We start from the raw sequence: 12,844 nt of genomic DNA, 5'->3' as shown, positions 1-12,844 counted from the left end.
AACTGTGCAACTGACATGCCATTGCAATGACAACAGGAACTGCCCGCAAGCACAGCATTAACATGCTGGACCCCAAGACATGCAACGCAGTGCTCGTGCCCATCATCAGGGGACAGGAAACCACTGCATCCAGAAACGCACAGTCAGAGTGCCATCCTGAAAAGGACGTGCTACACGACTGTGTTGCTCTTTTAGGAAATTTGCAACTATACGCACCGCTCTGGATGACCAAACCCAAAGAACGCTAGTCAAGGGAGAAAGCCCAGTTTGACCCTCTGCCGCTGCATGTACATACTCTGGACAGGGAGACCTCTCTCATACTGCATCTTTACAATTTATTTTTTGTTTAACCAATCTGGATGACCAGATGACTTCCTTAAGAAGTTTTCAGAAATGTTTGTTTAAACTTTCTCTGTTTCAAGAGTTCACACTCTGAGATACATGAGCTCAGGGCTACCGCCTGGTCATGTAGCATGACAGGGGGTTCTAGATTAAATAGGTCTCAAGAGCTCCCTCTTGTAAGAGAGAAAAGGGGGGAGGTGAAGTGGATGGGAGTTTTATCAAAAATGAAGTTAAAAAAATTGGCTTATTTATTGGAGGCTAGAATTAATCTGATTGGTCTGTCAATGATATCTGATTGGACTATGAATATTGATGTGATATGACTGATCAATCATATCATGTGCTCTTCTCAAAATTATTTAGTAAAACTTCATGGCTTGTTCACAGTCAGATTCAAATACAGGGAACACATTCCTCTTTTACTAATCTTCAGTGTAGGTTTGTGCTTTGTTTTTTGTTTAAATAAAATTAGTAAAAAATTCAGAAAATAGATTATATAAGACTATAGTGTTTCGATAAATGTTTTGACATAACATTTTAAAGTGATTGTAAAAGTAATATTTTGTGTTAATGTGTGTTCCCAGTATTGGGTTGCAGCTGGAAGGGCATACGCTGCGTAAAACATAAGTTGGCGGTTCATTCTGCTCTGGCAATAAGGTTATAAGGTTATAAAGGGACTAAGCTGACAAGAAAATGAATAAATGAATGTTTATATGTGTTACAACAATTAAGTTGCCAGCTCTCCCCCAAAAAACATAAAAATGTGTAATCTTTTTAAAAATGTCGTTGTGTAAACATGAAACTTTTAAAATGCAATTAAAAAAAACCTTTGCATTTTGGGCTACATTGTTGTTGTGTAAACGTAGCCTTAAACGTAAACTGTAAGTGAATATTTTCAGTTCCTTCATTTGGAAGTTGAGAGTAAAAGCTCATGCAGTGCATAATGGGATTAAAACCAAAACCAGTACTGAGCACAGATTTGAAAAATCATGATCGGGATACCACCTTCGCCTCATTTTGAGCCTGGAAAAACCCAGAATGCAGTTTATTTTACTTAAAAACAAACAAACAATACAAGCCATGAATACCATTACTAAATACCATTACAAGCCATCTAAGTCAGTAAATTATTGTGATTTTGAATGCATTTTGGGACATACACTCATTAGGATTTGTTGGTTTTAGCATGCTACTGTTAGTAGAGACCCACCTGACAGCCTACAGCTTTCCATTATGTTTTTGAAAGATTTCTATTGCTTTTTTGTTTTTCCTGCAACAGCAGGAATAGCCCGTTTTTGCACATTTAGGTTATTTGTGGTAATTTTGTGGGGGAAAAACACATTTATTATAAATCTGACTTAGAGTGACTGTTTTTAAACTATGTACTTAGTTTGTTTTACTTTTAACCTTACTAAAAGTGTTATTTCCTCTTATAAACTAAAGTGGGCCTAACCATTGTATTTCAGGTTGTTTATTTTAAAAAAAAAAAAAAAAAAAAGGAAATTATGTATTTGAGGAGATTCGTAGTAGACTTGTAGCACTTCCTTAAAAAATTACAGAAACACTGCCTCATGTGTTTCAAGACCTCCTCAGCTGACATCTGGTGATGTGTTTTCAGCAATTCATCAAAAATTGTCAAATAAATATACCAATGATAATTCTACAGTACTTTGCTGCCACCTGCTGATAAACTTTTTTTTGTCACATGGTACATGTGTGACACCACAAGCCAAGGATTTTTGAATGAAATGTTTTTTTTTTTTTTTTTGCAGTTCAGCAAGGCGACATTTGTGATCTGGACTTCAATTTTAAGTCTAGTGTCTAGTGTTTGAATTAACGAATGAAGAAAGTGGTATATAATACTGTAAATTTTTTATAATCATTCATAAAACATTTTTTAATTTATGGTAATGAAAGAGATTTGAGTGGATTTGAAGAAAAAAATGTTTTTTTAAATATAAATGTGATTAAAATATGTATTTTATATGAAGATTTACGCTATGACAAACTCATTGAAAAACCTTAGCATCATTTCTATGCACTGTTGAGTTGTGAAATACAGTGTAGCCTACATAATACCAAGAGTAGGTTATTTTGGCTCACTCGTGTTAGATAAACTCTGGTAAATAGACAAAATAGGGGTTACTGTGTCAGCTTAATCAAACCATCAACCACATGTTTTTAAGTCCAAGGTCAACATGGCGGGCGTATGAACCTCACTTAAAGGGATAATTCACCCTAAAAGAAAAATTAACACTATTTAACTCACTCTCAAGTGGTTATACTTGTGTTTATATAAATTTCTTCTGTTGGACACAAAAGAATATATTTGATGATAAAACCAATACTATGATGTCAATGGTTGCAGGTTTCCAGCTTTTTTCAAAATATCTTATTTTGTGGTCAACAGAAGTAAGAATAACCATTTGATGCTGAGTAAATAGAATGTAAATCTTTATTTTTTAAGGTCTGTGACCTTAAAAGTAAAAATCATAATCACCTTAAAAATCATAATCACAATTATTTTGGCCATAATTGTAATCACGATAATTCAAAATGATTATCGGTTGAAGTCAAAATTATTCGCCCTCCTGTGATTTTTTAAATATAAATATTTCCCAAATTATGTTTAACAGAGCAAATAATTTTAACAGTATTTCATAATATTTTTTTATTCTGGAGAAAGGCTTATTTGTTTCATTTTGGCTAGAATAAAAGCATGTTTAAATATTTTGAAACCTATTTTAAAGGGGAGATGAAGCACGCATTCAAGTTTACCTTATTTTGTACATTGGATTCCACTTTATTGAAAATATATTAAACAAACTTGATTAATGTAACCATTTAGATGAAACGGCATGTTTTACTATAGATTTTAGACCTAGGGCGCAGCCATCTTGAAATGTCGCTGTGTTTGACGTCACAGGGTTGGTTTAGTTCCCTCCGCTTAACAGATACAGTGGAAGGAGACTGTAAAGCCTAATTTAACCTAATGCGTGAAGTTGTGGGTGTGGAGCTGGTGCGAATACAAGCATCAGATGTGTGTCTAATGTAAAAGTATATATATTTATTCTATTTTTCTTTTTTCCCCTTTTAATTACTAATCATTTGATGCACTTTAATGCTCTCTGTATTACGCTATAATCATTAGAAGCCAAAATCGAAATTGAAACCGGATTTTCGATTAATTGTACAGCCCTAACAGTCAGGCTGTGTTAAGTGAAGTTTATTTATAAACTAGTTTCGAGAGGGTCATATGCTTGTGATTGCTTGCAGCCGGCCCCACATTATTCAATTTATGATTCACCAATCAGTTGATTCCTTAGCCACTATAAATAGAACTATAAACAGCCATCTTCGTTTTGAAGAATCCCCCCCTCCACCCCTACTCCTCCTCCCTTCCTTAATAAGTGGCACGGTGGCTCAGTGGTTAGCACTGTTGCCTCACAGCAAGAATGTCACTGGTTCTAGTCCTTACAATGCCAGCTGACTTTTTTGTGTGGAGTTTACATGCTCACGTGGGTTTCCCCCGGGTATCCCGGTTTCCTCCCGCCATCCAAAAACATGCAACTTAAGTTAATTGACTAATCCAAATTGGCACCATAGCCATGCTCCTGGTAAACAGTTATCTCTTAAGAGCAATCCCTATCTGTTCATTAGTTACTACAGCAGGGGAGTTCTCAAGATCTACCTGAGCTCAAACTCCCCTCTCGCCTTGCAAACGGGAGGAAGCCCCTGGTTCAAGAATCTTATGAGCTCAGGGCTCTCTCCCAGGACAGGATGCCAAACAAGCTTTAAGAAACTTGTATCGAAACATTTGAAACGGGAAGGCAGTCACCTCATAAGTCATGTTTGGATTCAAACTTTTGAAATTGGAGAGGATTATTGAGTGTCTTTGTGATGGATGATTTGTTACTTGCTGTTTTATTTATGTTTCATGTTGGTATTAGCTTTTTTTTTTTTTTTTGCATATTTTCAAAATTCTTACAGCTTATAATCAAGGCTTAATGACAATGCGAAAATGCAGGTCTCATGTCCAAACCTATCGGTCCAAACTAGTACACAGGGTAGTTCATTTTGCCATGTTTGTGTTGGAATTAATGAATACTAAGAAATCAGCATAAACTCTGTCAGCTCCATCAAACCATCATACATCATTGTTTATATAAGATAAGTTATAATCTGTTTTCATGAAATTCTCCTGTTTGCCTTATGTGAAATAATCCTACAACAGAAATTATCTTTTATTATTTGTGAATGAAGATCTTGAATAGTGTTTAAATTTCTATATGCAGTGCAGTAGAGTTGTGCAATGACTTTAGTATAAGGGCAAAGAGTAGTGTGTTTTGGCACACTTGTATTGAAAATCACACATAAAACAGATTCTCCCTAACTTCAGCAGCAGCAGAGGAGCTGTGAATGAGCAGACATTAATATCCTACTCTGTTTTATATCACCTCCTGTTCTTTTCCTACAGGTATGTTCCATTCATTTCTAACTAAAAAAAAAATACATTTAAAAAGATACAGAAACAATGTACAATGCATTGATATTTAGCAAATTCTGTAGATTTTTCATAATAAACTTTTTAGTGGAATAATCCAACAGAATCTCACGCCAATTCATATTTTTCATTTACTAGCCTTTTTTTATTCATTTGTACACTGTTAACAATTTTCTTTAGAATCTAAAATAACTTATGCTGTCAATTTTACAATGCAATTTAAAATACAGCAATGTACTCCATAACTGTCCTACAGTAAAATTCAGTTCATGTTACAGTTCAGTTCACCAATAACTTACTGTAAATTAAATACAGCAAAATACTGAATTTATATTTACAGCACTTTTCCTTAGTATGGATTTACAGTTTTGTATAGACCTTTACCCTAAAAATACAGTAATTTTTACAATGCTACATTGAAATACAGTTACATGCATAACTGTCCTACAGAAAAATTCAGTTCATATTACCGTTCAGTTCGGCAGTAAGTTACTGTAAATTATTTACAGCAAAAATATGGTATTTACATTTACAGCACCATTTACCTTCCTTTGTATGTATTTACAGCATTGTTTATCTTTACTGTAAAAATACAGTAATTTTCACAATGCAACATTGAAATACAGTAACATACTGCATAGCTGTCCTACTGTGTAATTTACAAAAGTTGTTAACAGTGTAGCTATGATCTAATTTGGATATTTCTGTAAGACTTGTTTATGCACTAGTGAATGAGGGGGTTTAAAGGCACAACTTCTTTAAAATATTAGCCACTTCTGATATTGCATGAAATAAATTGGGCTGGAATATCCAATGATTTATGTGTTGAGACAGGCTGTAATTTTGAGGTTTTCAAAACAATAACGGATATTACTAATCTTATTATTATTTGAATAAAGTGTAATGTATTGTCTAATTTGTTGTGTTGTAGTTATCGCTAAAGTGTATGTATAGGTATCAAATGCTAACACGAAAATTCCATGTAACCTCTGTGCTTTAATGTGAAAAACAAAGGGTTAGTTCAAGCAAAATATAAAGTTCTGTCATCATTTGGCCTACTCACCAATTACTTGCTTATACCTGTTTGAGCTTCTTTATTTTGTTGAAGACAAACGAAGACATTTTGAAAATTTTGGAATCCCTTTATCCATTGACTTTCATAGTATTTGTGATTCCCACTATAAAGTCAATTGTACAGGTTTTCAGCATTCTTCAAAATATATTTTTCATTTGAAAGAAAAATGAAACTCATAAGGTTTAAAATGAGGGTGACTAAATGATCAGTACATTTTCATTTTTGGTGAACAATACCTTTAACCCTCAGAGAAAAAGATAATTTCCACACACAAATTAATATTCCTCATTTGGCTGTTAATATTTTTTTTAAATTATTATTCGTTTTTTGTAGCTCCAAAGCCAATTTTGTTTTTGAAAAACCCAATATGTTACATTGACTCATAAGATGGTTACAGAATAAACCATGTTACTTTTTTTACAGGACAAATATCTTCAAGAATGAGAATCCCGGTGTTTCTGCTGTTTTTGGTGTTCACCATGTGTTCAATTCAGCTAGTTCCTGCTATGCCTGCTAGTGAGTCAACTAACAATTATTTTTAGATTATTTTATGAATGTGATATAATATACTTATATATCATTAAACTACTACATTTTCTAGGCTGGATTTCACAGCATTGGGTAATTCTCATTTAAAACACTTCTGTTAAAGCATAACTAAATGTTCACTTTTATCATTTGACTGTGTGTGATGATTACAACATCATTATCTCAATAAATAATCTGTTAACATGGTCTTAACAAAGCAATGTGCTTTTGCATGTCAAAAAAACAAATAATTAGGTCAGTGTTACAATGTTAAAGGGCACCTAGGTTACCCCTTTTTTTAGATTTAATATAAGTGCTTTGCATCTCCAGAATGTGTCTGTAAAGTTTCAGCTCAAAACACCCATCAGATTTTTCATTATACCTTTTACAAGATTCTATTTTATACATTTTTACACTAGGGGGCAGTTTTGTTGTACTGCGCCTTTAAGGCTAGTCCTCCCCGCCTACCATTTCTACGTGCCTTTCTGCATGCCTTAATCTCCACCCTCGGATGCGTCAGACAACAGACAGACTTAAAGGAAGATCTCACGTAACATTTGTGAGAAATACTACAGTAAGAACTTTACCAATGAGTATTTGTTGTGGAGCTGCATCGATGATAAATATAAATAATATAACCTATATAACAAAAATAAACCTGATTTAACGTCCACAAACCAGGATTGAAGTGTCTTCCTTTATAATTGTTCTGACACACGGCTGTGCTGATGAAGTAAAGCTGAAGTAATCACTGTACTTTATTACACACATGCACTGTTTAAAAACATTTGAAATGTGAAACTTACTCCTGATCACATTTGATCATAATTTATGATCCTAGCAAACTTAGCAACCTTAGTACCTTTCATTCCCAGTTGCTTTGCGCACGTCTGGTCTTGTTAATATGATTATACAAATGACTACTGGGACATGTTAATACGCGCAGTTGTCAATCATTTTGGTGGGCGGGGGGATCGCACTCCTATGTCAAGTTGCGGTCGTTTTAAAAACCCCTTCAATTGGTCCATCCATTTTTATGTTGTTCAATTAAAAAAGAGAACGGGATGTGTTTATATCACCCCAAAATGACAGTCTATACACTATATCTACACATATGTCTGTCCAAACAGCTTGAAAAGTATATTTTTCACCATAGGTGCTCTTTAAATTTCACTTTTGTGCCTCCATTTGGACATTTTACATGACATTATTTTACTGATCATTGACTTATACAAGGCTGTTAAATAATCTCCTTAGCCTTTAATGGATGGACAATTGCTTTATTTTCTTTTTTTAATAAACAACATTTTTAATATTAAACTATTTTTGTTTTTCTTTTATAATAGTTTTTTAGGGCAAGGCATCAATTTAAGAGATCAGGACTGATGCTGGTAAAAATAGAAAAAATAATTAAAATTTTTCACTAGGTCAAATTTAGATCACTCACTCACTTAGTTTAATATTCCATAATAATTTCAAATAAAATTCCTTATTATAATTTTTTTTTCAGTTCCAGAGTTTTGTTGCATCAATTTTATTGACTTCCCAATTCCAGCCAACAAAATTGTGAGTGCTGTGATAACGCCTTCACGTTGCTCTTCAAAAGGCATTATGTAAGTACTTAACTAAAATCTATGATTTAGAAAAAAAAATCTTAAAAATTTGTGGCAGATGATAGAAAAATTGATTTTATGTATGCCAGCAATGACCTAAAATCTGAATGTAAACCTTTCTGTGCTCAGGGTTACTACACCAAGGACTCAATTTTGTGTAAAACCAGATGAGGACTGGATAAAGCCTATAATGGAGAAACAGTATAAACGCTAATAGGAAAAGGCAATTTTGTATTCTATTTGTATGTAATTCTATGTAATCACGTATTCTGTAATCTAAATCGCATCTTAATGAAATAAAAGACCAACATTTGATTTTTTGGACTTGTGTGTTTGTACATTAAAAGCAAATTTTGATACAGGAGATACAGTGCAGCTCAGTCGATATAATGCTTTATAAAGTCAAAAATTAAGGATGTAGCATGTTTTTGTAATTTGCCATTTAAGACAATACTGTCTTGATGATTTTTTTAAATACTTCATGTTCTTCTAAACACTCACTGCATCTTCACAAGATTTTATTTCTTGGTACTTATTCTCAATGCCTGAATTGACCTGGGGAAATTTTCAGAAACGTTTGTTCCTCCTTTCTCTGTTTGTTGGACTCGTTCACTGTCAGATTCAAAAATAGGGAACACATTCCTCTCTTACTAATCTTTAGTCTAGGTCTGTGCTTGAATTTTTTTTTATTTAATAATTTACAATAGTAGAAATTTAATATTTATTTATGTAAAAATAAATTATATAAGTCCAAAGTTTCTCAATGAAAATCTTTGTCTAACTAAACATTTTAAAGGGCGCCTGTATTACCCCTTTTGCAAGATGTAAGACAAGCCTGCTTCTATTGCGTTACATCAGAAAAACAGCAGTCATAGAGATAGACACTAATGAAGCTGAAATATAGCTTGTTCGTTAAAAATGCATAAAGTTGACTTCATGTATTTGTGGTGGAGTTTATTCAAGCCTTTCTGAAAAGATGAGTCTCACACAAATGCCGTTTGTAGTACAAACACACATATGTGCGTTTACTGACCATACGGCTGTGGTGATCATAGTGGTTAAGAATTACATGGTGATTTTACTGTCTTTATTACAAACATGCTCGGTTTTAAAAACATTTTAACTTATAGAACTTTAAAAAATGACAGAGAGTTGAAACAGATTTTTGGTGTTATATTTGTGTATCCATGTTATTAGAGAAACATGCCACATGCCTGTTTCTCACTTTCATCACTTCAGTGAGCGCGGAAAACCGCACTACATCACATTGCAGCAGGCCTCAAAATCATTAGGATTTCGGTCCTATTTTACCGTCAGAACATTTTTAAAAAGAGACTTGTTGAGTTTATATCCCTCCAATATGACAGTGGACACACTATACGTGTGCGCTCAGCCACTAACTGTGAAATTAAACCACTTTTCCTGTCATTACATTTGCATTTTAGTTCTGTGAAGCAGTTTAGCTGGGTTATGCTGTGAAAATGCTGGGTTCTACACAATCCCTTCATGTTGTTCCAGCACAAATCAATTAAGTATTAACTTAATGTGTTTACAAAATATATTACAAATTTAAGTGTTACAAAAATTGTTATATTAATGTTATATTTAAAATAAAAACAGCATAAACACTAATAGGAAAGGTTAATTTTGTATTCTATTTGTATGTAAATCTGTGCAATGTATGTTAGCATAGAAACATGGCGCCTGTCAATCACTATAAAGTTGGGCGGGGGAAACCGCGCTCCTACGTCACGTTGTGTTATGTGGGCCTTAAAATCACTGGGATTTGGGACCTATTTTGATGTCAGATAATTAAAAATTACACTTCTTCTGTTTATAACACTTTAATATGACAGTGGACACACTATACCTTAACACAGTTCTGTCCAAACATCTTACAAAAGTTGATTTTCATCAAAGGTGCTTTAAAGATACTGGGTCCCACACAATCCCTTCAGGTTCTTCCAACACAAATCAATAAAGTGTTAACTTAATGTGTTTTTATTTTATTTTATTATTATTTTTTTTTTACAGATTTAAGTGGATTGAACATTAATAAATCAGTAAAGTTGCCACCACTCCCAATTAAAAACAGACAAAATTCAAGAATTGGGTTGTTTCCGCTAATTTTAAATAAGTTTGAACAAACAGCAAATACTTTGAGTGTATACTGACTTTCCTATTAAAATGGAAAAAAAAATACAAACAAGAACTGCTTGAGTTTTCTCAGAGCATGTCTTGTTTCTGTGGGCAAATAGTGGGAGTAGTGGTTTAGTCAAACCACAAAACTAATGAATCAGGGCCTTTACTAACACTGTACAAAAATGCTGGCTTCTACACAATTGATTTGTGTTGGACAACATGGAGAAATTAAGTTAACTTGTGCATTTTTACAAATTTAAGTGGATTAAACATAAAACAATTAAGTTGTTTCCACAAATACTCAAGAAGTGTGTTGTTTCAGCTCATTCTAAACATATACATTAGTTTGACCAAACAGCAGATGTCTTTTTTGGTGTATAAATGAATATTTCAAGGTTTAGCAAATTTTTTTTATGATAGCAAAATGTTTATATGATCATAAATTCTTCATATTTAGTGCAGAATATGACGGTCCTGAAAAGAGGAAGTTGTGTGTTGTATTCTTAAAGCTTGTTTTCAGTGAATTGTGAAAGAAAAGTACCTTATATGTGCGCAATAAAGCAGAAAAAGGATCCGGAAAAGAAAGAGCTAAAAACGAAATTCTTATTCTTCAGAAATGGATTTACATGGATGTGTTTGTGAGGAATATCTTTCAGATGTGTATATAAGGAGATGCTCAGACCTCATTCTAGACACAACAGATTTAAGATCTTCAAGCTCTACAATACATCTCCTGATTCCTTCTGTGATTGAGAAGAAACGTCTAAAAAAATGAGAAGCCTGATGTTTCTGCTGGTCCTGGTGCTCTTCTGCTCTTTGCAGGACACTTCAAGCGGTGAGCGCCCTTTATTATCTTGAATATAAGGTTCTCTGATTGTTTTTCTGGTTGATGATCACTTGTGCATTTTGTTTTACAATATAGACCAAGATACAAGATGTTATCTCTTTTTTAATGTGCAGATTTGTGATATTATGCATGTCTTCATGTTTCAGCTATGGAAGCAACTATTTCAGCAAATTCAGTCTGCTGTGAAGGGTTCACTCATAAAAAGATCCCTCTGAGCAAGATAGTGTCTCACCACTTGACCACCAGTAACTGTGCCAAAAAATTCATTGTGTGAGTGTCATCTTACACATTATTTCATTTTTAAACAACATTCAATTGCAATTCAATTTAAATCCTGGTATGTGATTTTCCTTCAGGTTTACAACAAAAGCAGGAAAAAAGATCTGTGTAGATCCAGAGAACACCTTTGTGAAAAGACAAGTCGCTGAGCTAGACAGCAGAACACGAGTCTAAAAGCCTTTATTTGAACTGTACTTCATCATATGTTTGACCTTTTGTACTATTTCTGATGTGATTTATTGTGAAAATAATTTATGAGATTGGTTCAGTTGTTTTAATAAAATATAAATAACTTCATCATCATGTTGTAATTCTTATAATGTTTTATTTTAATTCATTTTTTAAAGATTTCAAAAGACTAACATTAAAGAATATTTAAAAACATATTCTAACATATAACATATAATTACATCTATTTTAGCAAGAAATTTCCTGATTCTTTTTTCATTTTAGTTAGAAAACTTGTAATGTTATAATGTTATAATAAAAAATAATATTTCCCCAAACTACAAGAAGTGTTTTTATAAATTATATTTGTGTAGGATAGAAGATAAATTAATGGAAAATGTCAGAAGACTAACATTAAAGAAGCAACATAATTGTAATAATTTTATCAACATATTTCCCCTCTAATATAAATAGAAATTTCCAGATTTTTTGCATTTATTTATTTATTTTTTGGACCATAGTATTAATAATAACAGTGTAGTAATAAATATTATTACACTGTTAGTGGAAAATCAGGGTTAAGCCAGATAAAGCTTTGAATCAACCCTTTTGACTAGGTAGTTGATGTGATAAAAAGCAGTGTTGAAAACTGGGAGCCTCTAGGCTGCCTTGAGACTTTTGCATTTTTAGAAGATTAGAAGATTAATGAGTCTAATGTCTTAAACCATTGATCTGTGGGTGTATCTGAGGCTATATTTTTATGTTCATGAAGATTTCTGAAACTGATGAAAGTACAATAAAAGAATAAATATTAAGCAATAAATGTATAATACAATTACAATATAGAACGAGAATTTACACTTGAATCCAGACACAATGGCACAAAATATCACAAAATATTAATTATTACAAAGTGTTTTTGTAAAAAAAGTTATTGATTGGAAATTTGGCATCAAAGAGGTTTGAAAAACACAATAAATAAATTAGACAAATGAATAAATGAACATATATAAAGTTAGTTCCTTCATTAGAGGATCTAAACACACTACACTGTTTTTGATCTTGGAGGGAACAGAGGAAAGTCTCTGATTGACTTTCCAGTAGGTGGTGGTAATGAACTTTCTAGTGTTCAACTAACCGTTAAAAAGACAAAAGAAGAAGAAAAGAACAATTTGCATACTCCAACCAAAACAAAAGAAAAAGACGAAGAAAAATAAACATCTAGAAGAATGAGAAGCCCTACGGAACCCCGGAAGAGACAAAAGAGACAAAATGGTTGTTGAAGTTTAAAGAATGAAGTTTGTTGGTTTCCCCTTCAGGTTTATGACAAGAACAGGAAAAGAGAT

The 12,844-nt window shown here is 32.9% G+C and overlaps 2 protein-coding genes across 2 annotated transcripts; both read left to right on the top strand.

Annotated features, from left to right (window-relative positions):
* Positions 1–4,693: 4,693 nt before the first annotated feature.
* Positions 4,694–8,386, top strand: ccl39.2 (chemokine (C-C motif) ligand 39, duplicate 2). The gene is made up of 4 exons (NM_001142267.3): positions 4,694–4,819; positions 6,345–6,437; positions 7,960–8,062; positions 8,192–8,386. The coding sequence occupies exons 2-4, from the start codon at positions 6,362–6,364 to the stop codon at positions 8,274–8,276; spliced, it is 264 nt and encodes an 87-aa protein (NP_001135739.2). The 5' UTR covers positions 4,694–4,819; positions 6,345–6,361; the 3' UTR covers positions 8,277–8,386.
* A 2,508-nt stretch (positions 8,387–10,894) lies between these two features.
* Positions 10,895–11,627, top strand: ccl39.1 (chemokine (C-C motif) ligand 39, duplicate 1). The gene is made up of 3 exons (NM_001113639.2): positions 10,895–11,039; positions 11,198–11,321; positions 11,408–11,627. Exons 1-3 carry the CDS (start codon positions 10,976–10,978, stop codon positions 11,502–11,504), a joined length of 285 nt encoding a protein of 94 aa, NP_001107111.2. The 5' UTR covers positions 10,895–10,975; the 3' UTR covers positions 11,505–11,627.
* The last annotated feature ends 1,217 nt before the right edge of the window (positions 11,628–12,844 follow it).

This window comes from Danio rerio, chromosome 25 (genome assembly GCF_052040795.2).
Source record: "Danio rerio strain M-AB ecotype USA chromosome 25, GRCz13ab, whole genome shotgun sequence".
NCBI classification, from domain to species: domain Eukaryota; kingdom Metazoa; phylum Chordata; class Actinopteri; order Cypriniformes; family Danionidae; genus Danio; species Danio rerio.
This window is presented reverse-complemented; position numbering and strand designations above follow the sequence as displayed.